Below are 26931 nucleotides of genomic sequence, written 5' to 3'. Positions count from 1 at the left end.
CCTAGTTGAGTTGTGACAAATGTAAACACATAATACATACCCCGTGTCAAGGTACACAAAGAACATTGCCAGCACGCCAGAAGGTTCCTGCATGTACCTTCCTCATCGATCCCTGTCCCCATCCTCCCAGAGGCAACAGTTGTCATAACTTTTGTGCCACCATTGATTAAATTTGCCTCTTCTAGAACTTCATGCAAGTTCAAGCACTCTGTATTTTTTGTGTGAGGTTCTTTGACTAAGCATTCTGGTTTTGGATTCATCTGTGTTGCTATATATGCCAGTAGTCTGTTCTCCTTTTTAATCACTGCAGTATTCCACTGCATGAATACAGTAGGTTGTTTATCCATTTTCTTATTGATGAATAAATGGGAAGCTACTTGTTTTTAGATACTGTGGATAAAACTGTTATGAATGTTCTTATCTAAGTCTTTTTGTGAACATTTATTTTCATTTCTTTTGGATAAGTACCAACACCTGAAATTGCTTTATTATACGGGAGGTTTACATTTAGTTTTATAAGAAACTTCCAGATCTTTCCCCAAAGAGGTCGTTCCATTATATATTCCCAGCAACAAAATATGAGACTTCCGGTTGCTTCAGAGCCTCACCAACATTGGCACGATTAGTCTTTTTAATTCTAGCTATTCTAGTGGGTATGTAAAGATATATGACAGTGTTTCCGTTTGCATTCTTTTGATGAAGAATGAGGCTGAGCAGTTTGTAATGTGCTTATTGGCCATTTGTATGTCTGCTTTTTGAAGTTCTTGTTCAATTCTTCTACGTATTCCTTTTTTTCTTTTAATTGTTGAGCTGTAGAAGTTATTTATATATTCTAGATGCTAGTATTTTCTCAGATATGCTTTTTGATATTTTATCCTTGCCCATATGTTGCCTATTAATTTTCTCAGTGGCATATTTTGGTGAGTTGAATTCCTTAATTTTAATGGAGTCTAACTCATCAATTTTTCTCTTATAATTTATGTGACCTATCCAGGAAACTTTTGCCTAGTCCCAAGTCACAAAAATATTTTCCTGTTTTCTTCTATAAGCTTTATGGTTTTAGCTTTCCTGTTAGATCAAAGATCTACCTCCAGCTAATTTTCATGTATGGTATGAAGGAGGTGGTCAGGGTTCACTTTCCCATCTGGATATACAGTTACTCCAGTAGTATGTGTGGCTTCTTAATGGACCAGTGCTTACTCAGTGGTCTCACAAACACAGCCTGCGAGTTACATTGTACAATTTGAGGGTTTTCTATGTGATAGCCAGAATGTTTTGTCCAAAGCAGCTCACAATTTAGTGACATAAACAAATGACAACAATTTAATGTGATGCCTTCTGTATTAGCAGGAAATGGAAATATCATGGGCGGTACAGAAACTTCATAGCTTTGCATCATGGGAAAAATAGCTCACTGAATACCTGATAAGCTGAGAAGACCGTGAGGAAGACAAAAACCGTGGCTTACGTTTTGGTTAAGGGACTGGGGATTTTTTAGGAAGAATTTGCTCTAGGCAAAAATTGAAAATGAGTTCATCTTAGTGGACTTCTTTCTCTTGTGGTGACGCTATCCTTGGTTGTCATCTTCTCCTTTCCTTTTCTCTTTCAGAGCTTCCCTTCCTAACCTCTCCGTCTCCTCGACAACCTTATCGAGACCTCGGTACCATTTTGCCTTCCTTTCTCTTTTCCTCTTACCGTGACAACGATGGTCAGTCCTGCGTTGCTTCCCTCACTCAGTGGACTTGATAACTGGCCAGGGGCTAAAACGCATCTCATAAGTCAATTTGCATTTTTATATTAGTAGTCTAATTGGGATTTAAGCAACCATGATCACATGAGTAATTACATTTTTAACTGGGGCTCCTGAAGACTTAATAACCTCAACTTGACCTCAACTTATTTAATTTCTTTGCGCCTCAGTCTATCCCCCTGTAAAATGGGGATAATAATACTACTAACTTCATACAGATTTTTGAAGAATTAAATAAGGTAATACATGTGAAGTGCTTGGAACTACGCGTGGGATATAGTAAGCACCATGTAAGTGTTTGGCACGAGAGAAGGAATCATAGATGGTAGAGTGTAGGGTAGAGATATTTGAAGGCCGAGAACAAAGCGCCACAAAAAGTCTTCCCTTGGCGGTAAAGGCTTGGAATACATACAGTGGCCCACAGGAAGGCCACTGCAGTCCTGAGCCTGATCCATTCAAGACTTCTTTTTAAAATGTACTAGTCAGGGGAAGCTGGCTGGCTCAGTTGGTAGAGCATGAAACCCTTGATCTTGAGGTCGTGAGTTCAAGCCCACGTGGGGTGTAGAGCTTACTTTAAAAAATAATGATAATCTGCCAGTCAGTGTTTAGGTATGTAATGCTGGCGCCATCTTCTGGTCATCATGGGAAAATGAGAATTAAAGGCTTGGTGGCAACTCCAGGTGACTCCAGCCGGAGCCAAACCACAGGGGATCCCCGGAGCCTGAGCAGAGAAATGTGGGAAATGTGCGGTCTCCGGTGACAAAGAGCTCTGTGTCAGCCTCAGGTTGCTCGTATCAACCTTTCCTCAAGGCAGGGATCAAATAACCAGGATTACGTACGACAGGAAAATGTAGAACTCATTGTGAGGAAAAACTGCTTTGTTTTCTGAACTCCTGGCCTTTATTTACCAAGGGGGGATCAGTGCAGAAGGGTGAGCCAGATACTGCTGATAGGCCTGTGAAGCACCAGGCCCCACGAGCAGAGCAGTTGCTTAGAAACTTCCCTTTGCCTTTGAAGCCCACTGGGAACAAGGCTGGCCCTCTCCGTTTCTGGCTTTCTCTACAGGTAGAGTTGGCATGCCTACTTTGTGCCAGGCACTGTGGTAGGCATTGTCACGTAAGAGTCTACATGTGAATACAGTTTTGTGCAGTATTGTTAATCCTCTTTAAGTGGCGAGAAAGGGACAGATCAGAGACCTCAGGAAACTTGTCCAAGGCCACCTGTTAAGAGACAGCCTTAGTTTGCTAGGGCTGCCATAGAAAACGCCTGACTGGGTGGCTTACACAACAAAAATGTATGTTCTCCCAGTTCTGGAGGCTGGAGTCTGAGACTGAGATGTTGACAGGTTTGGTTTGAGTCTTGTCTCTGTGGCTTGCAGATGGCCACCTTCTTGCTGTGTCCTCACGTCAGCTTTTCTCTGAGCACACCCATCCCCGGAGTCTCTCTGTCCAAATTCCCTCTTCTTATAAGGAGACCAGTCCGACTGGATTAGGGCCCACTCTAACGACCTCATTTTAACTTAATCACTCCTTTAAAGACCCTCCAAATACAGTCACATTCTGAGAGACTGGGGCCTGGGCCTCTAACATATGAATTTCCAGGGCACATAATTCAGCCCATAAGAGGGACCAAGTCAGGTTTCAGTCTCAGGCCTCTGATTTCAGTCTGTGTCCCTTTCTATGGCCTCATGGCTGCTCTGTCCTTGGGCTTCGGCATAACCTTTTTTCCAGTTGATTTCAGTGTGAGTCCAAGGTTTCTAAGAATCTAGGGGCAACTACCATAGAAATTCAGTCAGAATGGCTGTATTTTTCATGGCTTCCTTTCAGGGTGATGAACCACAGCAAACAAGATCTCAGGTCCAAAATTTCACCCAAGAGTTAGGTTAACTTCCCACTGAAAAAGAAAAAAAAGGCACCTCTACATTTGTGGGAAAATATACCTGATCTTTTTCCTCTTGGGGCAGCTGATAACCAGTGCCCAGGACCAGTCTGACAGCGCCCTTGTACCTTAGTTAGGACAGACTTTTGGCATGTTGGAGTTGCTTCTTGGCTATGCTTCTTCAACTGCCCAGAGAAAATAACAGCTGCATGTCATGCTGGGGGTTTGGGAACAAACTCTTGACTGGGTTTCTCCCGTCTGTGGATGTGGAGGCCTGGCAATGCTTGCTGCCATGTACTATTCTTGAGACCAGCACGGTGGAGAGGCCCAAGTGTCTTTCCAGTCTCGAGACACCTGCTAGCTATCAGTGGGCAAGGGCTCGGCATGCTAGGATCTCTTGGCTTTGGGCATTTGCCGCCATCGTTACCACTAAGGTCAAGACTTTTGTGCTTCATTTGCAGCCAGATTAAAGTTCTAGGAATTGACAAGTATGAACAAGTGTGAATTGTGACTTTGTGGGTTCACAGCTGTGATCAAGAAGATACGACCAGATTCAGGCACTAGTGAGACAATTACAGGCCAGTGGAGCAGAAGGGAGCAGAGCAATGAAATATGCTATATTCAAGCCAGTGGTAAATATGGAAAAGGGCAACATTAGAATAATCCAAAGTCCCGAGTTAGGGCTTTTACCCTAACTCTCAGTATTGACTCAGAGTCTCAGAATATTGACCCTTACCAGCTATGTGGGTCCGAGTCACTTAACTTTACTGAGTCCCATCTGAAATGGGGACAATAATGTGCTCTAGGCAATATGCCCACCTGGAGGCTGGCTTAATTTAAGAATGAAATGAAAACATCTGCAAGAAGGTAATTCATTTTCTGAGTACAGTATGCAGATATAACATATCCTTATTTTTAAATACTTCCTCTCCCTTATTAATACAGCTCCTTGTACAGGCTTTATTATAGTTATTTTCACAATGTTTATGGAAATGTACACGTTTATTTTTCCTGATAGACTTAAGTTCCATGAGGACAGAGACTATATTGTTAACCTTGTATCTTTATTTTATTTTTTGTTGACCTTGTGTATTTTATTTATTTATCTTTTGTTTACCTTGTATCTTTAGACCTAGCTCCTCCCAAGTACTCAATCTTTGTTGGACTAATGAATGAGTGAATGAATGAATGAATGAATAAATAAATAAATAATGTTAATCCATAAATTTACCAAATGCATGCAGAAAATAGTGTGGATACATAAACATATATTATAAAAAAAGAAAGTTTGTAATTCTGGGTCTTTCAGAGATATATCGTTGGTTTATGACATTCTCTTTTCCAAGTTCAGCACAAGTAATTTAGTCAAAACTTAATAGAGTCACAAAGTAAAGGTTTCTGGTTTTGTGCATGGCCAACATAAGGCAACATAGGAATTTTCACCAGCAAACAAAAGTGCAGGTGCTCCCTGCTATGTGAACTCCTGCCAGGTAAACTCCTGTTATCTGGAATGATGCTATCCAAACTCAGAACCAAGCAGGCAGGGACACATTTTTGGAAGAACCTTTCTCTATGTACACGCTGGTGCTTACCACCTGGAACTCAGGAACCAAAGTGAGTCTTGTAAATATCCTTTATTTATATTTAGTGTTATTTATAACACTTCCTCAGCTTGGATAACACGGTTGCCCTGTTATCCAAATGTATTTATAACATTCCCTTTATCCATATCCATATGCACAGGCACACACACACACGCGCGTGTGCGTGTGTGTGTGTATATAAGTATCTGGAGCTTCTCCTACGTAATTGTACAGTGAAAATAAATTGTGCTCTGAGGAAATATTTCAAGCTGTGACAGTGCAGGCAGCATCCTCAGTTGCTTCTTAGGATTCATGGTCACAATGGAAGGGACAAACCGTGGCAGGCTATCTCTGCATACCTAGCACCTAGCACAGCTGCCTCACTTAATGCTTTTTTTTTTTTAAATTTTTTTTAACGTTTATTTATTTTTGACACAGAGAGAGACAGAGCATGAATGGGGGAGGGTCAGAGAGAGGCAGACACAGAATCTGAAACAGGCTCCAGGCTCTGAGGTGTCAGCACAGAGCCCGACGCGGGGCTCGAACTCACGGACTGCGAGATCATGACATGAGCCGAAGTCGGACGCTTAACCGACTGAGCCACCCAGGCGCCCCACTTAATGCTTCTTAAATGAGTGAGTACTTGGGCCGGCTGCAAGGGCAGGGCAAGTTCACAGTGTGACCACGTGCCAGAAATGAACAGAGTGCTGTTGGCTTAAAGTGCTTTGCCTTAGCATCAAAGTTCGGAGAGTAGTTACAGTATACTGTATATTCCAACAAAGTATTCTGAGATCCTTTGGCCACAGTTAATGCAAACCACCTCAAATGCACAGATTTTTCAAATATAAGGTTTTCTGTTTTGTCATTATTCTAAATGTTCAAACTATACAATTTTACTGTTGATTCAAAAGAGAATCAAGTTTTGTTTTGTTTTTTTTTAAACCTTACTTCTGGGGTGGAAGCAAAAAAAATTTTTTTTTAATGTTAACTTATTTCAAGAGAGAGAAAGACAGAGAGCATGAGCAGGGGAAGGGCAGAGAGAGAGGGAGACAGAGAATCCCAAGCAGGCTCTGTACTGTCAGCGTTCAAGTTAGAGGAAGCAAACTCTTACCTATGAACCAGAGTGTTCTTGAGGCCACCAACCAGGCCTCGGGCGATGGTCTTCACTCGGGGGGTGAGAATCGCTTGAGAGACATGGAAGGAGCCCCGTGGGGCCCGCTCACTCAGAGTGGTCTCCAGGAAGAGGATTAGTTTGCGCACACTTGTGGTGTTTGCCCAGGGTGCTGGGATCTTCTTTCCGGGCCACAGGAAGGGGTATTGCTTGTAGAAGGGGCAGTGATAGAAAATAAGAACCTGAAACGTTCAAAACAGAAAAAGGAGTGCAATTTACGAACAAGCTGAGTGTTAACTCCCTGCTTTGTCCTGATTGCTAGGATTAAAGACAAACGAATACAAGCATACAGAAATTAAAGCATTATATTTATATTTGTATATATATTTTTATATTTATATTTATATTTTATATTTATATATATATTTATATATATTTATATATTTTTTATATTTATATATATTATATATTTATATATATTATATATATTTATATATTTATGTATATATTTATATATATAAGTATATATAAATATATATATAAATATATATATAAATATATATATTTATATTAATTATAATATATTATATATTATATATTATACATATATTTAGAAAAATTTCATTAATATTAAATATTAATATTTTAATATTAATAATTTAATATTAAATATTAAAAATATATTTAGAAAAATCAATAAGCAAAGGTTTAAGTACTTGTATATGACTTGAAGATCCTTAGCTTTATTTTTGTCACAAACACCTCTAGAAGTATGGTAAAATCCCAAACCCCTTCTCAGATTATGTTTTAAACGAATGTCTAAAATAAAATAGGATTACAAAAGAAATTATTAAGACTGAAATATAGCTATTAACATATTATTAAGTTTATAATAAATTAATGTATGTGCTTCACAATACATACATTAAAGTATTTGGTTGTAAGTGTACTAAGTTCCATCATTTTGAGTTATGATGAATTTAAGTGATATTTCAAATAACTGAAACGTAATCTGGAAATAGCTGTGATTTCTGTGGGGACAAAGTCACCCGTACGGCCGATAGTGCTGTGGCTGACTGCCTGCACTCATTGTCGATGAGTATACTAATTTTCAGCTAAAGGTGACAGGGAACAAATATGTAGATTTTTCCCATGCAAATTCACAGCCTACTTAAATTCTACCCATGCCCCTTCCCTTGGGGCTCTGAGCCCCTGATGGAGAGCCCTGTGGCTGGCGCAGTCTGCAAGTTATGGCTCCTACACTCGTGAAACTGACACTCCTGGGGTTGTGACCAACACCTTGAACTAATCTGGGAGTACCTAGAGTTTCAACAGTGTGAGCTGACTGAATGAAATAACCCTTCCCACGAGGGCGTGGGAGGGCACTACTCCAGGCAGGGATGACTTCCAGGAGGCGATGGGTCTCCAGCGGGGCCTCTGGGGACTGGTAGTGATTTTGAAAATAATTAGCAAGCCACAGCCACAGCATTAATTAGTTTCTGAGAGGCAGCTGAGGGACAGGGAATTGCTATTTTGATTGTCCCAATTCAGAGCTCTGCTGCCTAGGTTTCTAGAAGTAATAGATTCCCCCTGCTCCCAGGCACCAGTAATCTCTTCCTGGAGGAATGTCCAGCGTGTTTATACTCCCTGGACCGCAATCCTCAGAGAGCTAGCCCGAGAGCATAATCCTCCAGGCACCCAAGAAGGAAGGCAGGCTATGAATGTGTGTCTCCTTTGCAGTGTGTTTAGCTGGTGACTAAGGTGCCTGACCAACTGCTCCTGGGGGCCTAGAGCAAGGGCGCACCAGGCTGGATGCACCCAACAGGCAAATAGTTGTTCTTGTTGTTTTTAATGGTGTTGAGTAATGTCTGACTGACTGCTAATGATGCCTGTGGTAAACACGTGTGTTAATGAGGTTAATCACAGGCTCATAGTAAGCAGATTGCCTGGGAGATCGGGAGGATTTCCCGCTGGCGGTGTAATTGGCTGGCTGGAAGGCTGGGGTCTCCAGCCTTGGGAAGGGGAGAAAGCTGGCCTTGGAAATGGACTGTGGGAGAGGCGGGAGGCTGTGCGACCCTTCTCCAGCAGGCCATTTTCAGAGCTGCCTGGACCCTGAGCAGTGTCAGGGGATAAGAGGAGCGTGCTATTCTTTAGTCTGCCTTGGAAAAGGTGTAAGGAGTACAAATTGTACAAAAGGGGCTTTATGCCTTTCCTCAAGAGACTTCTTGAGCAATCTGACCCTAAGAGTTATAGGGAGAATTTCTGCTGACAGCAGGAGGCTGACCTAGCAAACCAACCTTATTCTATGGAATTCTAGGGCAGTAACTCTTGCCCCAGGGCCTGTGTTTCGCATCTGCCTCCCTCCATTGCCCTGCTATATTTTTCTCTCCCTTCCAGCTCAGCAATTTATGTTCAGGGTTTCTCTTGAGGCTCAGATTTGAAATCGAATTTCTTTTGAGAATTATTCCTTGATTGACCTCCTCTTATTTTGATGGGTCCTTTACTGGCGGCCCCTGGGCTCTAGATTTATGCTATGTACTATTTTTCAATTGATTGATTACAAACCCCTTTCTTCATAGAGTGCAGGTAGGGCAGTTTTATCCTGCAATTGTATATCGGTCGTTTTGTATTTTAGGAGTGTTCTGTGCTCCCACCTTCTCATTAAGATTCGAAATACTGCCACATTGTAGAATAAATCTTCCAATTCACTGTACCTCAAAACCCATAGCCGCTACGCACACGTATCAGTGAGCTGGGACGTAACTGTCGGGTAAATGAAATTTGACTGAATGGTAGTACGCTTCGTGCTATTAAATTGTAGTGATAAAATACTCAGGAGGTTACATGCCAGGCAGCTCATTACATAATGAATATTTAAAGTTTAACCACCAGCACAGGGTAGGTGACTGATGACTGTGAGGTCTCTGTTTAGGTGTTAAGAAGAGACACGGCAAGGAAAACTTGGGGAAGCGAAGATCAGGGAGATCCTCCAATTCAAATGGATGACAGGCTCCCTTTTTCTGATATGTCACCGTAATCTCTTCCCTTCGTAATTTGAGGTGTGTGGTAGTTGGAAGACACAGATTAGCCCATACTTGCAAATGAGGATAGCTCGTCCCCCTGCTGCTAGAAATTCACTGTCCGCCCTAGTCAGTATTCCTGAAGATAACCTGTTACTCTTGCAGACTTCCAAACGATTTCGTATGCAGGAAGGCATTCCATCCAGGATACTCCCTGGGCACAAAGTATTAAATCTATATTTATGGCAGATATCTGATTATCAAACTTAGCTTTACTCAGATTTGTTCTTACCTGAATCCCAAATTCAAAGGCCCTCCTACAGGTCTCTTTCTTCCATTCTGCTAACTCTCTGTGACTCTCTGATAATAGGGGCTCATGGATAAGGAGAACATGTTTTTATGAGCGTAACCCACGATATCTGTTGTGAAAACCACCAAGGTGAAGGAACGGCGCTGGGATGGCATCAGAGACTGCGGGAGCTCTGGGGAGCCAGGCAGGCTGTGTGTGACTCAATCCTGGCTCTTGCCACTCACTAGCAATGTTCTCTCCGGCAAGAGGCTTAGTCTCTTTGTAAGTCTCATCTATAAGATGAGGATAATAACAAACACCTACCTCATAGTGCTGTAGAGAGGATTAAATGTGCCAATCCGTGTACCAAACACGGAGCAGAGAGGCTCAATAAATGTTAGCTGTTAAGGCGACATTGTTATTACTATTATTTCATATCGTAAGAGAGACTCCACGGAGAGAAAAATCTCTCCAAATTAGGCCTTTGAGTCTGAAAAAATATCAGTAGGTTCAGGGGCAGAGGTGTGATAAATATTTGGCAAACTATCACAAAGTTTCAGCGAGGAAAAGTGGTTTAGAGAAATTTTAAGAGATACTAAGAGTTAACTCATTAGCCTCTGTGGAGTCAAAGATGTTTATTTAGCCCTTTTATAGGTGTGCAAAACCACCTGGCATCTCCAGTTACTGAGGCCAAACCTGGGAGGCATCCTTGAAGCCTGTTTCTTTCACACCCTGAATCCCGTCCACTAGCAAACCTTGCTGGCTCCACCTTCTGGTAGATTCCAAATCTGACCACTTGCTACCAATGCTCTCCTCACCGCTTCCCCTCCACCCCTGGCTTCTTCCTAACAGACAGAGACTCCATTAACGTGTAATTCAGGACACAGCACCCTGTGCTCAGAACGCTCTCACAACCTTCCTCCCTCAGAGCGAGAGCCGGAGTACCTAACCAATCACCCACGGGCTCTGCTCTTCGCTGCTCTGCTCTTCAGCCCCATGCCCCTGCTTCTCCTCAAAGACGTCAGGCACTGGCTGGTTCCTCTGCTGGCAAAGTTCTTCCCCCAGTGTCCACACGATTAACTCCCTCGAATGTCTACCCTGATCAACCTATTTACAATTGAGATCGACCCTCCAACCCACAGAACGCTGGTTCCTCCTAATCACACTTGCCTTTCTGTTTTCATTGCTTGCATCCCTTTCTAGCATTTTCTGTAATGGTTTTGTTATGATGAAGATCTATGATCTATTTCCTTGCACCTGAATCAAAGCCCCATGAAGGCAAGGATCTTTGTTTTATTTATTAATTTATCTCAGGTGCTTAGACTGGTGCTTGGCACATACTTGGTGTTCAATAAATATTTGCAAGTGAAAAAGCTTTAATTGATTTTTAATTAAAAGCTCTTCCCCAAGTTCAAAAATAACTGCCTCTTTAAGATGCTTTGGTTGATGTGTGTGTATGAGTAAGTGAGCAGCTGTGAATGAAAGGGACTTGCTTTTTTTCTTTTTTTAAAGATAGTCCGAATGGGAGGCTGACCTCTCCTGAAGCTCCCCTCTCCCATTGTCTATCATCCTGTGGGATCAGAGCAGCATATATCTGAGGCCCACATTCCTTTTCTGGACGTTCCTCAAGGCCTAGTTTGGAGGCTCTACTAAGCTTAAGGGACCTGGGAATTCTCTCCAGCCTGGATCCCTTTGTTGGGCTCTTCCTTCCTTAACTCTCTCCAGCCATGACCCCAAATCTGTGAAGGGAGCCTTTTAAAATGTTAAGCCTCTGAGTCGAATCACTTACATGCTTTGTCAGCTAATGCAGGGATTTTCTGACATTGAGGTAGAGGCAGAATGGACCGGCCTATCCCTGAGGGGAAGTAGGAGCCTGAAAATGGGATTCTATGGGAGATAAAGAAAGTGGTAATCACCAACTGGTCCACTTTCACCACACTGCTGTGCGCTGGTTCTGGCCAGGCCATTCAAAGGCAACCTAGATGCTTCGAACAGTCTGCCAAGCACATTGTAAATACTCGGCAGGTGTCAATCCCAGTTCACAAGCGCCCAGGAACTGGTGTGTGTACATTGAACACTCCAAATCATCTCTGCCGTCCAGCCTACGAGCTCTGGGGTGAGCTGCCCTCCAGCTGGTGATATAGAAAAGGGAGAAGGGGGGGCTCCTGGGTGGTTCAGTCGGTTAAGCGTCCAACCCTTGATTTAGGCCCAGGTCATGATCTTGCAGTTTGTGAATTCGAGCCCTCAAGTCGCTTCCATGCTGGCAGTGCTTGGGATTCTCTCTCCCTCTCTCTCTGCCCCTCCCCTGCTTGGACATTCTCTCTCTCAAAATAGGTGAAAAATAAAAAGCAGACAGACTTACGTTCGTGCCCTTGCAAGCATGTCTGTTTCCGCTTACCTGGCACTTCTTCTCCCACAGGGCCTGCAGCGTCATGCTCTCCACGCTGCAGGCTGAGCACAGCTTGTTTCCAAAGGCCTCCTGGATCCGGAGAACTAGGCGTTTGTGGTGGGCCTCATCCATGGCGTAGAAGTGGTTGAAATCCAGGAAGACAATCTCTTGGGGGTGCTGGGTAAGAAATGAGTCAATCTCCATCAGCCCATCCGAGACCTTGATGCCAAAAAGTCCGTGAATGAAGTAGATCTCCTGGTCGGCATCCCCGGGTTTAGAAGACACACGTAGGTCAAAGTAGCGGATCCCAGCTTCCAGCTGCTCTCGGAACGTCAGGTTCTGAGTCACGGACCATTTCTTCATTAGCTTCTTCACCAAGGAGATCCTGGCGAGGCGTTTGATGGCTGGGGTTTGGTCAGGCCCCACTGGGGACTTTTCATCTACCCAGTAGCTAAATGAATCATGTGAGCCTGTGCAAAGCAACAGAGGTGAGAAAAGCGGTTGAGACTGGAGCTGGGAAAAATAAGCCAGCTGACAAGGAAACAGCGCAAAATCAGCAAATACGCACAAAAAACGTAAATGAACACTTGCGAAACTTTCCAAGCTTGCTATAAGCACAAATGAAAGTCATGTAGTCTTATTAGCAGCTTGTTAAGCGTGGAATATGGCTGTAATTCTCGTATATTACTCACAGAAGGTGAATTAATAAATACCCGTTTGGAGAGCTGCTTAGAAACATGCTGAGAAAGAGGAGCTTTAAAATATTCATACCACTTGATCCAGTAATTTCATTTCAGGAAAGCTATTCTGGGGAAATAAGTTAATGTTTGGAAAACAAAGATGTTTGCTGAAGAATATTCCTAAGACGACAAACTGAGCTTGCTGACGTGTCTCCTACAGAAGGTGGCTTCATGCTGGCCTATCTGCTTTATTCATGCAGCCATTGACACAAAGATGAAAACCCTACATCTACCTCGATAATTCCGGGACAGGCATTTAAATTCCAGGAAAGGCAGAATTTTAAAGAAGACAGTTGCTATTATGTATACTATTTTTCATGTTATTGTACATGCTATTTTACTATTGTAAACACCTGAGTCAGTGGGAATAATTTCTTGACAAATCAGATAATGATTTTTTTTTTAACTTTTTTTTTTTTCAACGTTTATTTATTTTTGGGACAGAGAGAGACAGAGCATGAACGGGGGAGGGGGCAGAGAGAGAGGGAGAAACAGAATCGGAAACAGGCTCCAGGCTCTGAGCCATCAGCCCAGAACCTGACACGGGGCTCAAACTCACGGACCGCGAGATCGTGACCTGGCTGAAGTCGGACGCTCAACCGACTGCGCCACCCAGGTGCCCCATCAGATAATGATTTTTAAGAGCTCAACACAGGTTACTCAACAGAGCCCTCTTTTTGGACGCATATTTTAAAAAGTCAAATCGGCTATTAAATGATCAAATGTATGTTCCGTTCCTCTGCCTTCGAGAAAAGAGGGTAGTTATCCACCTAGACACTGAGATGATCTTATTGTTATAAAGTCTAAGTGACTATGACAGACACAGTTCTAACTCTGGTATGAAAAAACTTCAGGAGTAACTTAAAGTGAAAATTATCGTGGGGGGGGGGGTGTGTGAGCGCGCGTGCATGTGTGAAAATTATCTCTGACAGATATCTTTCATTTGTCATTGGTTTCTATCTACCAGCAGCTAGATGGCTCTGTGACTGGCTCTGACACTGGGGACCCCACATAGGTGACTGCACTTGGCAAGCAAAGTGTAGGAGGAGAATGTCCTTGTTCTGACCTTACTAACTTTGTTCTTAACCACTACCACCCATTTTAGAATCAAAATTATTTATTTATTTATTTATTTATTTATTTATTTATTTATTTATTTATAATTTTTTAAAGTCTATTTATTTATTTTGGGAGAGGCAGTGCGAGCAGGAGAGGGGCAGAGAGAGAGGGAGATAGAGAATCCCAAGCAGGCTCCGGGTTGTCAGTGCAAGACCTGACTCGGGGCTCGAACTCACAAACCGTGAGATCATGACCTGAGCTGAAACCAAGAGTCAGATGCTTAACTGACTGAGCCACCCAGGTGCCCCTAGAATCAAAATTTTTTAATTCATAGGGTTCATTATCAATTATTCTTTTGATTAAATTTTTTTTTTAATGTTTATTTATTTTTGAGACAGAGACAGAATGTGAGAGGGTGAGGGGCAGAGAGAGAGGGAGACACAGAAGCAGAAGCAGGCTCCAGGCTCTGAGCTGTCAGCACAGAGCCCGACGCGGGGCTCGAACTCACGAGCTGTGAGATCATGACCTGAGCCAAAGTCGGACGCTCAACCGACTGAGCCACCCAGGCTCCCCTTGACTAAATTTTAAATATATGTTATTTCCATTTTCTTTTAAAATAAGTCAATCTGGGATGGCTTTACTATTTTATCTTCTCAGAAATAAAGCAAAAAAGCAAAAAAGAAAAAAGGTGACAAGAAATGTTTTGTTATACAGTCTTTAGAACGTGGAGGCTATTCAGTAACTATTAAGAAAAAGCATATTTATTAATCCTTAGGCAAAGTCAATTTTACAAGCGAGAAAATTACTAGCATATTTCAGGTAAAAAAATTGCCATTACTAACAGAAATGTGGAGCAAGTCCCCCTGGATTTTCCGTATTGGTTGTTTCTGTTAATGAGACTCACTGGATACTTGCCTAATGCTCTGTTCCTTTGGCTTATGCAGCAACAGGAAATCTTTATACCTCCTCATTGAGAGATTTATTATGAATACATTATACATTGATGGTGAACAGCCAGTTCTCTCTTCTTTTTAAATTGTACTAGCAGCCCAGCTGTTCAGGACTGAGTGTGTAATATAGTGTGAGGCACACGTTGAACTTAATTCCTCCTTGGGTCTCAGGGAATAGCCATTATCCAAGCACAGAGAAGAGACAAATCCCTTCTGGTGTTCTCTTGGTGCTGAGCCCAGTTTCAACCTCCAGACAGAGATGTGCTAACAACCTCCAATGCTTTTCTTCATGCCCGAGGGTTGTGCTGCAATGTGACAGCAATGGGGCCCCAGGGACCATTTCTGAATACACAGGGACACACACACGGTGCCCAGGCCATCCCGCAGAAGAGGGAGGGTGTGCACATTCCTTAGGAACACTGAGTCTATCTCTTTGTTCCCTTCTCTAATTCCTCTTTTCCTTTCCGACATCCTATGTCCAGTGCCACACCCCTCCATCCCCTAGATAGGAAAGGACGGGACGATGGAACAGATTGCTGAATGTTCTACAGCATTGTCCTACCTAGACTTCCTACAGCAGTCAAAGCCAGCCATCACTCATTAACCACTATCAATATTTCTGCTTTTCCACCTTTTTTGTTTTTTTCCCCAGGAAGCTTTTACCTCATATAGAGTGAGCGAGTTAACCTTCAGGCCTGAGTGCATTTAACTATTTGTTTTTCAAAACACAGGGTAAAAATACCCTCCCTTCTCCTGCACATAGGATATTTACAAGTTACGCAATTTGCTAACAGTTCTTATAAAAAGAAAATCCTAATATTTTATAGCCCAAATTCATTAGCAAGATTTCTTCTTCCTATACTCGATAGAAGTTATTTTACTTTTTAAGGTTGCCTATAGTGACGGCTACTTCTCCCCCTTTGCCCTGGGATGCGTGCATTAAATTCATGCATTCCTCCAGAAGAGGAGGAAATACCTGTTTAATTGGCCCTGGCCTTATTTTCTTGGAGAACTGTTGTGTGGGAGTTAAGGACGGCAGCTCCATGAGTTCTGGTTTGCTCTATCATAAGGTTTGAAACAGTTTTAGGACCTCATCCTGCTGGGATTTCTGCCGTGGACAGTACTTTTGCTGCTTACTTATTTTTGCTTAACTACCGACAGTACCTATGCATCCTCACTCATCCCTCTCTGTGGCTCATCGATCTCTAAAATAGGTTTAACTGGTGCCCTTTACCTTAAGAAGGAAACAAAGCACTTTCCCTCACGTCTTATCCCTTGCAGCCACTGTCTTCCTTTTCTTCATGCTCAAACTCTCCAAGGTTGCCCCGCCCTGCTGCCTTTGCCTCTTTTTCTCCACTCCCTCCTTCCCGCCTGAGGCCATCTCCTATCCTCCTGATCCTTAGAACCTTTCAACCAACCCAAATGGCTTAATTTTTCTGGGTTTCTCTGAGGGTTTGCTAAGTCAGCTTTTTTTCTGGAAACTTCCACCCCCATGTGTCCTGTGATGCAAACTTCTAGATGTTCCTATTCTTCTGTTACCACTCTCCTTCTGTCTCCTTTGCTGGTTCCTCTTCCTCCTTGCCCCCAGATATAAGTATTTTCCAAGGATCTGTTCTCTGTTTTCTTCCTTTTCCCGCCTCCAGAGATCTCATCCATTCCCCAGGTTTCCCATAGCACCTTTGTGCAGATGACACCAAAATCTTCGTTTCAAGCTCCGATTCTAAATTCCAAACGTGTTTCCAAGTTCCTGTTGAACTCTCCCACCTCGATAGCCTGCTCACTGACAACAAATCGCACATTTTCAGAGTCCAGCTATTCATGCTGTTCCTCTCACCCCTCAAAGTGCCTCTTCTGAGTTTCTGCCGGTAGTTCAGTGACTCGAACTTGAAACCTTGGATTCTATTGATTCTATTCTCCCCTCTCCCTCACTCTCTTCATCCACCCAGTTACCAAAACTTTGCATTTGACTTTTGCAACATAGATCAAACTCACCTCTTCTTTAACCTTCAACGGATAACCCCCCTGCTCATACACTCATTATCTGTCATATAATCCGGACCAAAAGGACCCTAACCTAATCCCTTTCATTCCAGCCTCTCTCCAGTTTGTTCATATTCAAAAGTGAATCATCTCAAGATAAAGTGCTGATTATGTCATTTTCTTCTTCCTTCCCCCCTTCCAAATCAGATTCAAACTCCAAATACCGGTGTTCAGGACTCTTCACTATGATCCCTGTGCATTATTTTGGACTCCTCTCTCACCAGGTCTCTACACGAAGCCTGGCATCTGTTGGTGTCCAATATCCGTGGATAGGCAGGCCTTCTCCTGGACTTAGTCCGCTTCTTTAGCTGAACTTAACTTTCCGTAAAATATTCTCTCACCTAACCCTGTCTATAGCTTCTCCCCAGCATTTGTAGCCCATAATGGACAAGCTGCTTACCCTATTTCTGTTTTCTCATCTGTGAAATGGGCTTAACAGTGCCTCTTGTCACAAAACTCGTTGTGAATATTGGAATGGGTACGGTGTGCTTGGAACAATGCTGACATGTAGAAGTGCTGAGCTATTGTTATTCTTACTAGCCATGCTCTGTGAGTTAGAAACTGGAGGGAGGAGGGGTAATTAATTGGAAGTCCTCATCTTAAATATTTAGGGTCTGGAAGACTTTCTTTTCTGCACCTGAAGTGCTGTCCCTCTTCATCTATTGGTGGACATGGAGACAACAGCTTAGCTTTTACTTTGTTCACAGGAGCTGCCACTCTCTCTCTTGGTCACAGCCTAAACTTTGTCATCACCCATTTCTAACATCTTAAAATTCAGTATCTTACTTTCTGAATTCTTACTTTCTGATCACAACTTACTTTTCTTCTGCCTCCTTGTGACTTGACTTCTATTCCCCCCAATGGGAGAGCCCCGTGTTGGCTCTACTTCTCTTTCAGCTATAACCAAGGTTGTCAATTGCCACTTTCATGTGTGGAATTGTTACTTATAACTATTTGAAAGCTGTGAAGGTCACGGTTGGGGCATGTCTTCTGCCTATACATGCAGATCATGTGCACCGCCCAAAATGGACTTGGAAATATTAACATGATCTTTTCTAACATACGTCTTGACTATCAACAAATGTTTTTCTTCTTTCCTCCCATACTTCTCATTTATAGAGTGGACTCAATAAGGTTTAGGAACTACCAGACATCAAATATTAGATGACTATTTTCAGACTCTGGGTAGGGGATTTTGTTGTCATCTCAGGAACAGTCTACACAGAGCAAGAAATGTGGCCACACAAGCTCCTCTTTCATGTTCTGCACTCAATGGACTGCTAGCATCTCTAACGTTAGCCCTACAAAGGTGAGGCTTTTTTGTCCAATATTTGGAAAATTCTTTTTTGCTCACCTTGCATTTTCACAATTACTACTCTTTCTCCTACTGTTCCCATATACAATCAACAGGCATTACAAATGTTTCCCTTTCCTGTTTTTAGGTGTACAAAACCCTGGCTAAAGTATGTGAAAACACTTTGAAATCTAAATCAGGGGGTACACATCAGAATCCTCTCAGGGAGCTTTTAAACACAACAGTGCCCAAGACCCAATCCAGACCCATTGAGTCAGAATTTCTCTGGGGTGGGCGTTGAGAATGGAAAACTTGGAAAACCCCCAAGTGATTCTATTGTGCACCCAGGCTTGACACCTGCTGCCATAAATAGCAGGTCCTCTTTTCCCAACAAGCTCTCTGACTTCTGGGATCACCCTGTCCTGTTGGTCTTCTAGCACTTTCAAATCTTCAAATAATAATCGGGCGGACTGCCTTTCCCATATCTTGGTAGAAGCTTTCTTCACCATATCTTTCATTCCAGGAATTCCTACTTCCTGCCTTTTGATCAGTTGGATAACCACTGTTTGTTTGTGAAGAAGAAAAATAAGAGGGAGAACGTAACTTTCCTTACCACGCTTTCTAGTAAGTGATTCAATGAGGTTATGTAAGGTTAATAAGGGCCTTTGAGATAGGGGCTGGGTTACAGAGTTCGGAATAAAGTCATCGTGGCAGCAAAATCATGAGGAAAGAGATCTGAATGGGAAGAGTTAGCAAGCTGTGTGCTCAATGTTATTTTCTCCTGGATAGCATTAGGTTACAAGATTGTCGAAGAGCACAGGTCCAAGAAAATGAGCTGGTCTTCTGGGCACCAGGGACAACCAGTTTGCTCTTTCATCTGGAATACCAGTTGCTACTTGATTCTTTCTGAGGTTTGTTAGTTCGGAAGTACTAGATCTCAAGTGAGCACACAGCAGTTTTTAGTTACAGCATTTTCATTACCCATTTCTTGCAATTTGGAGTAGCAGCCATTTTTTTTTTTTTCCTGAATTCACTTAATTAAAAGGAATTTAAAGCAAGCTTCTTGGGAAGCTGGTCTCTACATAAAATAGGAAATTCAAACCACACACCCTGAAATGATACATTTCATTAAAACACAATGGTAATTCAGATTACACGGTGACCTACAGCCACGGAAGGAAGACTGAGACGAGAGTTAAGTGAATAGTAGGAGAAAAAGAAACGCCTTATCACATCTCTGGGTGGCACTGGGGAAGTGGGGATGGTGACCCCATGACAAAGAACTTCTGACCTCACATATTTAAGAAAATCTCTCCCCCCCTCCCCCGCCCACCCGCTAGATACTACTTCGCCTTTGGTGAACCCTTCTAACTTTGAAGCCCATTAGCCCCCTCCAAGCTGGTTTACTGAAACCCATACTCCCACCACCAGAATTTGTGTCATCTTCCACTTGGATGATATTATCCGGTTTTTAAATAATGTTGTGAAACTTCATTAAACATTTTATATTCAGGATCTACTGTGGCAGTTGAATAGGAAAAATGAAATTAGCAGTTGAACTGATTTATTTTAGGTTACATCCAGAACCAACACCAAAAAGAGGAAGTTCAGATCATCATATTTACAGTTTAAGTGTAAGCTGGCACTAAACATAAAATAATAAATTATCTCTAGTCTGCTCCCATGTAAATAACTCAGGAATAAATAAACACACTGACTACAGAATTTGAAAGTATAGGAGAGGAAGTTCCAAGGATATTCTTTATTCTTGAACTTTCTATTTTTAATATCATAGCATTAGACATCCTCAAGAGATTTCTGTACTAAAACAAGTACAGAAAAACAAATCCAGCCTCTTTCTATTATTTGAAACGGAAAAAACGGCAATGCCTTCCCGACCCATCAGTGTTCACAAATATCGCTGCAACACTCAAACGCTGAGATACCCATCCAAGAAAAGAATTTTTCCATAATATAGTTTAAACACCAAATACCAGAATCAACAATACTTTCAGAAGTTTCTCCATATTTTCTTACACATTTGAAAATATTGGTGCATAGTTCCTCGCACAGGGGCATGACCTAGTTGATGTTAATTTGCCTCTCTCAATATGCTTCATCACCTCCTAATTTTCTTTGCATGTATGGGCTTTTCGGGCCTCTTGGGCTCACCTGTTTTATTCATAGGCTTTTCACTGTTTTAGAAGACATTCTCACCGACATGGGAAGTGGAGAGCACATCCACATAACTCAAGCCTGCTGGGTGAGCCGCTGAGCCATGGATAACAACATTCTCCATCTTCTCGCCTGGATATCCCTGCAACTTCAAGGTGTTTGCCAGCCTACACGAGTGAATTCATTCTGAGGGGATTTTGACTCGTGAATTCCAGGTGAAATGAATTTACAAGTTGTTACAGCAAACATTTAGCCAGTGAGCCTTCATAGCGGGGTCATGATAGGGATGTTTGGAACTAATGTCTCACAGTTACCAAAGCTTTTATGTACATGTTTGTGTGTATATGCTGACACTAAAATTGGCCCATCTGAGATGAAATCCAGATAAACTTCTTATTCAGGAGGAAAAAGACACCATGCTACAATTACTTCGAAAAGTATGCTTTTAAGAATCGAAAAAAAAAGACACCACTTCATGGGAAGTATTTTTACTAATATCAACAGAGAGCTTCAAATAAACATAATAATTATTACGCTACATTTCTTTTAAAGACAATTATTATGTTGAACTCATTTTTTAAGGTGCCATCTAAACTCCACATAAACTCCAGACTTTTATCAAGACTTAATCGTATCATCTCTATCGACACCTAAGACAGTCTGGTCCATTGCGAGCTTGCTCTTAAAACATATATTGAAAGTGTATGCATTGTCTATTAGGAATGTCAGAATGTTCAATTAGGGCTTGTCTATTTTATCTCAGTTTGAACTTTGGGTCACATGGTTTGTCATTTACATGTTCTTTCCCTGATTATTAGCCTATATCCTGTCAAGTGAGGCCAGAGTAATGCAGGCAGCTTGCAAGAAAACAGATGCAGTTGTTTAGCCAGTTACCCATTGGAGCTGATGCTGCAGAAAATGGCACTGAATGCCAAATTAATTTTGCCAAATTAAGGTAAAATACAGATGCTAAAAAAATGTCCAGGGCAAGTTAATAAGATCTGAGCAGCAAGGAAGGCTCCTCCCCTTCCCCAAACAGCAAGAACTAAAGGATATTAAGGATACCCAAATGCAAAAGACCACAACCTTGCTTACACTCTATCGTAACAGAGCTACGTCATTCATATGACCAGAAGGTTTCTGGGTAGGAATATAGGCTCAACTAGACCCAAAGTGCAAATAGCAGAAGAGAAGCAGTATCATACTTTAAAAAGGGAAAAGATATTACGTGTTTAAGCCAAAGAAAGAGACTAATCTTCTCCCATCTCTTAAGGAGGAAAGGAAGAGAGAACAGATCCCAAATGGAACTGGGATCAGCACCTGAGAGGCCCAGCTGAATAGCTCCTCCAGATACTGTCCGTCCATCTCTGAGGTTCAGAGATGACAGCCTGGTGCCTTGTTAAGCCATTTTATTTAATTAATTTATTTAAAAAAAAAAAATTTTTTTTAACGTTTATTTCTTTTTGAGACAGAGAGAGACAGAGCATGAACGGGGGAGGGTCAGAGAGAGGGAGACACAGAATCCGAAACAGGCTCCAGACTCTGAGCTGTCAGCACAGAGCCCGACACGGGGCTCGAACTCACGGACCGCGATATCATGACCTGAGCCGAAGTCGGTCGCTTAACCGACTGAGCCACCCAGGCGCCCCCGATTAATTTATTTTTTAAACATATTTTTTTTTTATCTTAAGTCTATTTATTTATTTTGAGAGAGGGAGGGAGAGGCAGAGAGAGACAGAGAGAGAGAGAGAGAGAGAGAGAGAGAGAGAGAAAATCTCAAGCAGCCTCTGTGCTGTCAGTGCAGAGCCTGACATGGGGCTCAAACTCACAAACCATGAGATCATGACCTGAGCCAAAATCAAGAGTCGGATGCTTTGTTAAGTCATTTTAAAGGGTTAAATTTTTTCTGAGAAAATAAGAGGATTTTATGCCTTGATTTACCTAGAACCCAGATGACTCTGTTCTTCATACAATTTTTTTTTTATGTTTCTTTTTGAGAGAAAGAGAGAGAGAGAGCGCACGAGCGAGATGAGTGGGGGAGGGGTAGAGAGAGGGGGGAGACACAGAATCTGAAGGATTGGAGACACCACTACTTAATTTTAGAAATGGCTAAACATACACCTCAGTATGCACATGGAACTTATCAGCAAGGCCAAGTTTAGAAAGAAGAGCTATTTAGGAACTACTCACTCCCTTAGCACCAGTGTCCACTCTCAGACTCAGATGGTGACAAGGAGTACGAGGGACCCCTCTGGCCCTTCAGAGATCATTGGCTCAACTGGACTCCAGATCCCTTACTGTTCAGCTCTTTCTGTGGACGCCCGTTCATCTCCTTCTCTGGCATCTTCCTGACTCATGACAGCCAGTTCTGCCAGGACTGTGGGCTCCCAGGGACAGCCATGTGGACGGGTGCACCAGCAGAGCGGGAGCTGAAGGGACCAGTCCACAGGGGACCTTGGGTAAACTGCAAATTTGGTGCCAGATGACACAGGTTCTTACCAGTGACTTCTTATAAAATAGGCAAGATGTTTTTAAAAAGAAAGAAAGAAAGAGAGAGAGAGAAAGAAAAGCTCTTTTTAGTGCACATAGTAAACTCTTTATCTCGAATATGAACATGTGATAAGGAAAAAAAGGTCCTTTTTAATACATACTCTCCTCTAAGCAGAGTGAGTCCTGGTAACTGTGGTATCTTTTGTTTGCCAAGCACAGCTGAAATATTCATCTTGGGCACCAACGGCTTCAGACACACTTGAAGCAGTATTAAGCGGGGGTGGGACGCGCAAGCTTGGAGACAGAAACTTGGAAGGCCCTGAAGGGCTCTGCTGAAGAAAGGGAGACAGGAGGGTGGGAGGCCCGGAGGAAGGCTGGGAATCCGAAGGGGGAACGAAGAGGGAATCACAGGGGCTGCAGGGCTCAAGGGAGACTCAGGGAAGGGAACAAACCTAATAGGGAGTTTTCAAAGGTGTGGTACCGTCTCAGTTCTGCCTTTTTCTCTAAGTCGAGAACCAGTAGGGTTTAACGAGACAGTGAAGGGGTGCTGCACTATTAAGCTGCTCAAAGCAAACCGTGTCTCTGTCCAGCCCTGCTTATGGCCCCGTCACAGCAGGGCTCCCCTTCGCGGGACTGTCCCTCTCTGCCTCTAGCACCCTGCCTGGGCTGGAGTCTGCAGGCAGGGGTACACCTGGCTGGGGAGTGGGGGTGGTGCCACATGAAGGTGGGAGAAGGCGGGAAAGCAGGAGGAGGCTTCTCTCTGATTGAGATGGTCTTCCAAAAGATCCCTTTACGAAAAGTCTTTTCTTAAGTATGCTGGAATTAAAACCCTACCACAGGGCTAGCAAGGTTAAACATCCATAAAAGCAAGATGTATAAATTTTAGGGCCATTCTATGGAGAAAGGCAATGTATCAAGACACAAGAGCACAATGCAGAAAAGGAGACAAACGCCAGGAAGAGCGAGTTTCACAAATGCTACTGAGGTCACGAGAGCAGCCACACGATATACTGTTCAGTTAACCCATACAAATAGGAGGCTTGCAAGTGTGAGTCAGGGAATACCTTTCTGTTAGTTGACTAAAGATTTACGACCACAAGGCGAGTCCAGCTCAAGCTTGCCACTGCCCAGAAGAGCACCGAAACCGTGCAGAGTAGAGCATTCTGGAGCTGACGTGGCACCGCTGCGCATGTGGCTGAGCGTGCTGCTTCCCGCTGCGCGGTGCTGCTGAGCATGTTGTCTCACTGCTGGGACTCACACGCTTCCATTCTGTTCCTCCACAGACAGAGGTAAGCTCGATGAGCTGCCCATAAATAATAAATGCCTTGGCTTCGTGTGTGCATTTGCCTTCTTTAAAGGCATCGGATTCCCAGAAAGGATGAACGACCCCAGGGGCGAGGCTTGCAAGCTCTGAGCAGCCTTTTATCTGTTCTTGGAGTGCCATCATCTAAGGAAACCTCCCAGGGACAATGGTATCTAGAATAAGCATTTAGAAAACAGAGGCCAGCCCAATCTTTCCTTTCCTTTTCCCCAGTGAGGTAAGGACAAAAAAGATCGAGGATCAATGCACAGGTGACGTGTTCCTTCACCCCACCACCTTTCCAGCTCACCTAGTATTGGACTATTTCTCTCAACTCTCCAACAAGTTCCTGAAAGGTACAGACAGAATCGCCAGACTCTGCACTTCCACTAACAGTTAAAAGCCAAGTCTCGGGGCACCTGGGTGGCTCAGTCGGTTAAGCGTCTGACTTCAGCTCAGGTCATGATCTCACGGTTCGTGGGATCGAGCCCCGCATCGGGCTCTGCGCTGACAGCTTGGAGCCTGGAGCCTGCTTCGGCTTCTGTGACTCCCTCTCTCTCTGCCCCTCACCGGCTCACACTCTGTCTCCCTCTCTCTCAAAAATAAATAAACATAAGAAAAAAAAAAAAAAGTCAAGTCTCCTTGTAGTGTACGTAATGATATCTCCCTCCCACGTGTATGGAAAGGATGGCTGTGAGAATTACTGGAGGGAGGAGGGAACCTTCGCTCGTTGGGGCAAGAACTTGATTTAGACCAGTTCTGCCCAACACTTAGGCTGAGATAGTTTGTTTCACCAAATAAACAGTTAAGGCAAATTAAAATCAAAGGATGAATTCATCCAGCTATTGTTTTTCACCTCTGCTCTTTTTGATTTCAATATAGTTACCCCTCTCAAAAAATAAAGACTTCGAAAAGAACTGGGTCAATGACATAAATAAATCCAATTTTCAGACCTTTTTTCAGAGTAGAAACTTTTTCTTTGATTGCTGGACCCTTGGTGCCAGGGACCAGATGTTATCTCTGAAAGAAATTTCACCTGTGGGAGAGCCATTTGGCCTAGTTCCATTTAAATTTCCCCATCTGAAGGAAGAATTTATTTTGGACGAATCATATATCGAGTACATATTTCTTTAAAAATTAACTCCTTTTCCCTCTGCCCCCGGAGCTCACGCAAACCTCTTTATCGGAGAGCTAAAAGTATCCCAAAGACAATCTGTTGACCTCCCCAGCATTTGCATTCCATTCCTTCGTCATGTACTCGGCGGGTGATCCCCGGTAAGGGCTCACGTCTGACAATAACAACTACTTCAATCTGCCGAGTATTTATTATGTACCCAAATGTCCAGCTGGGCATTTTGCTTACACGATCTCATTTTATGATAGGAAAAGATAGGATTCAGTAGGCAGAGAGGGAAAGGATAGGACCTGAGGTCCTGGGTGGGGAAAAACACGTATTTTGGAACAATGCTGGGAGTGTCTGACCACGGCAAACCCCCTCAGGCATAAGGTTCCTCTTAAGAATGTAACAGAGACCACCTACTCCCCCCAGATTTCTCTCAGGAATTTGACAAAAGACCTGACTAAAAATGAGTAGACCATAAAACCTATGACCCACAAGGTATGATGTGGCCTTAGACTGTCCCTCATACAATGGAAACAAGCCAATCAGGAATGGACAACCCAACACCTAGAGTTAGTTACCCAGCCAATAAAGGCAAAATGTGAGGAGGAACAAGGGAGAAGTTGAGGGGGGTGGGGATGACCAGAACCTTATAAAACAAGGACCCTTTCCTATTATCGGTGGGCACTCACTTTCAAATGCCCCCTCTCTGTAAAGAGAGCTTTCTTACTGTTCTTCCTTTCTAATCTTATACTCTAATAAACTTTTGCCTGCTGCTCATTTTGTGTCCACTTCTTTCTTCATTCTTCCAAGTGGCGAGACCACGAACCCCGGGGATTGAGGTAAAAAATCCCATGACATTTTCATCTCTGCCACAATCCTGCAGGGCAGTGATTACCAGCATTTTACAGATGAGGAACTGAGGGGCAGGTTGGTTTTGCGACTAGTTCAGGGCTACAGAGATCTCAAGTGGCCTGGGACAGAAATCCAAGTCTGTTCAACCAGAATCCACACAAAGCGGCTCTAGGGATATTGTTGCTTCCATATCCTTAATGATTAAATGCACTGCATATTTACTTCTGAAAACATGGTGATCGCAGGGTTTGTTTTTAGTGCTAAATACCTGCCCTCATCCCAATGCAGGAACTTGAAGCAGAGATTAAAGTGACTCTCTATTTTGTAAAGACATGAATAATTTCTATGTAGGGACACACGAGGGCACTGTAACCTTCTCTCAGTTGAGGAAACATTTTCTTTGTCGTTCCTCAGCTCAGAGCTTTCAATCCCAGTGCTGGTTCTGCTCTGATTACTTGTGTGAACTTCACATTGCAAATTCACACTGGAGGTTGGTCGCTCCATTTGCAAATTTAGGAAGGTGGGTCAAATGAGCCTTAGGATCTCTTCTTCCTTAAGAACCGGATGATTCCAATTTAGTAACAGTTCACTAACGGAATTCGTGACCCTATTTTAACAAGGATTATTAATCATTGCAAAGCAATAAGATACGTTTCTTTCATACTGCCAATACTTAAGCAGAAAATGTGCTTATGGACTTGACTCATCATATTTGCAAGAAGCAAATCAATCCAAGCCTGAGGGGTGGTCTTTTATTTATTTTTGGCTCATCTGAGCATTTTGTGAAGTTGCTGGAGAAATTCCCCTTCACACAGGTGGAGGTCCTCATTTTCCCATCTTGCGATTGGCCAGCGGTGGATCTGCACATTGAACACACTGGCCAGTAGC

General features: G+C 42.9%; 1 protein-coding gene across 5 annotated transcripts in view; it reads right to left on the bottom strand.

Annotated features, from left to right (window-relative positions):
• The window catches only part of PLCXD2 (phosphatidylinositol specific phospholipase C X domain containing 2), a 50048-nt gene that overhangs the window by 6868 nt on the left and 16249 nt on the right, over positions 1–26931 (bottom strand). For all 5 annotated transcript variants that reach the window (XM_045036914.1, XM_019839700.3, XM_003991618.6 and 2 more), the window contains exons 3-4: positions 12030–12490; positions 6323–6564 (exon numbers count right to left, since the gene is read on the bottom strand). In XM_045036914.1, coding sequence (XP_044892849.1) covers positions 6323–6564; positions 12030–12490 — 703 coding nt within the window. The remainder of the gene's footprint in view (positions 1–6322; positions 6565–12029; positions 12491–26931) is intronic.

This window comes from Felis catus, chromosome C2 (genome assembly GCF_018350175.1).
Source record: "Felis catus isolate Fca126 chromosome C2, F.catus_Fca126_mat1.0, whole genome shotgun sequence".
Classification (NCBI taxonomy): Eukaryota; Metazoa; Chordata; class Mammalia; order Carnivora; family Felidae; genus Felis; species Felis catus.
This window is presented reverse-complemented; position numbering and strand designations above follow the sequence as displayed.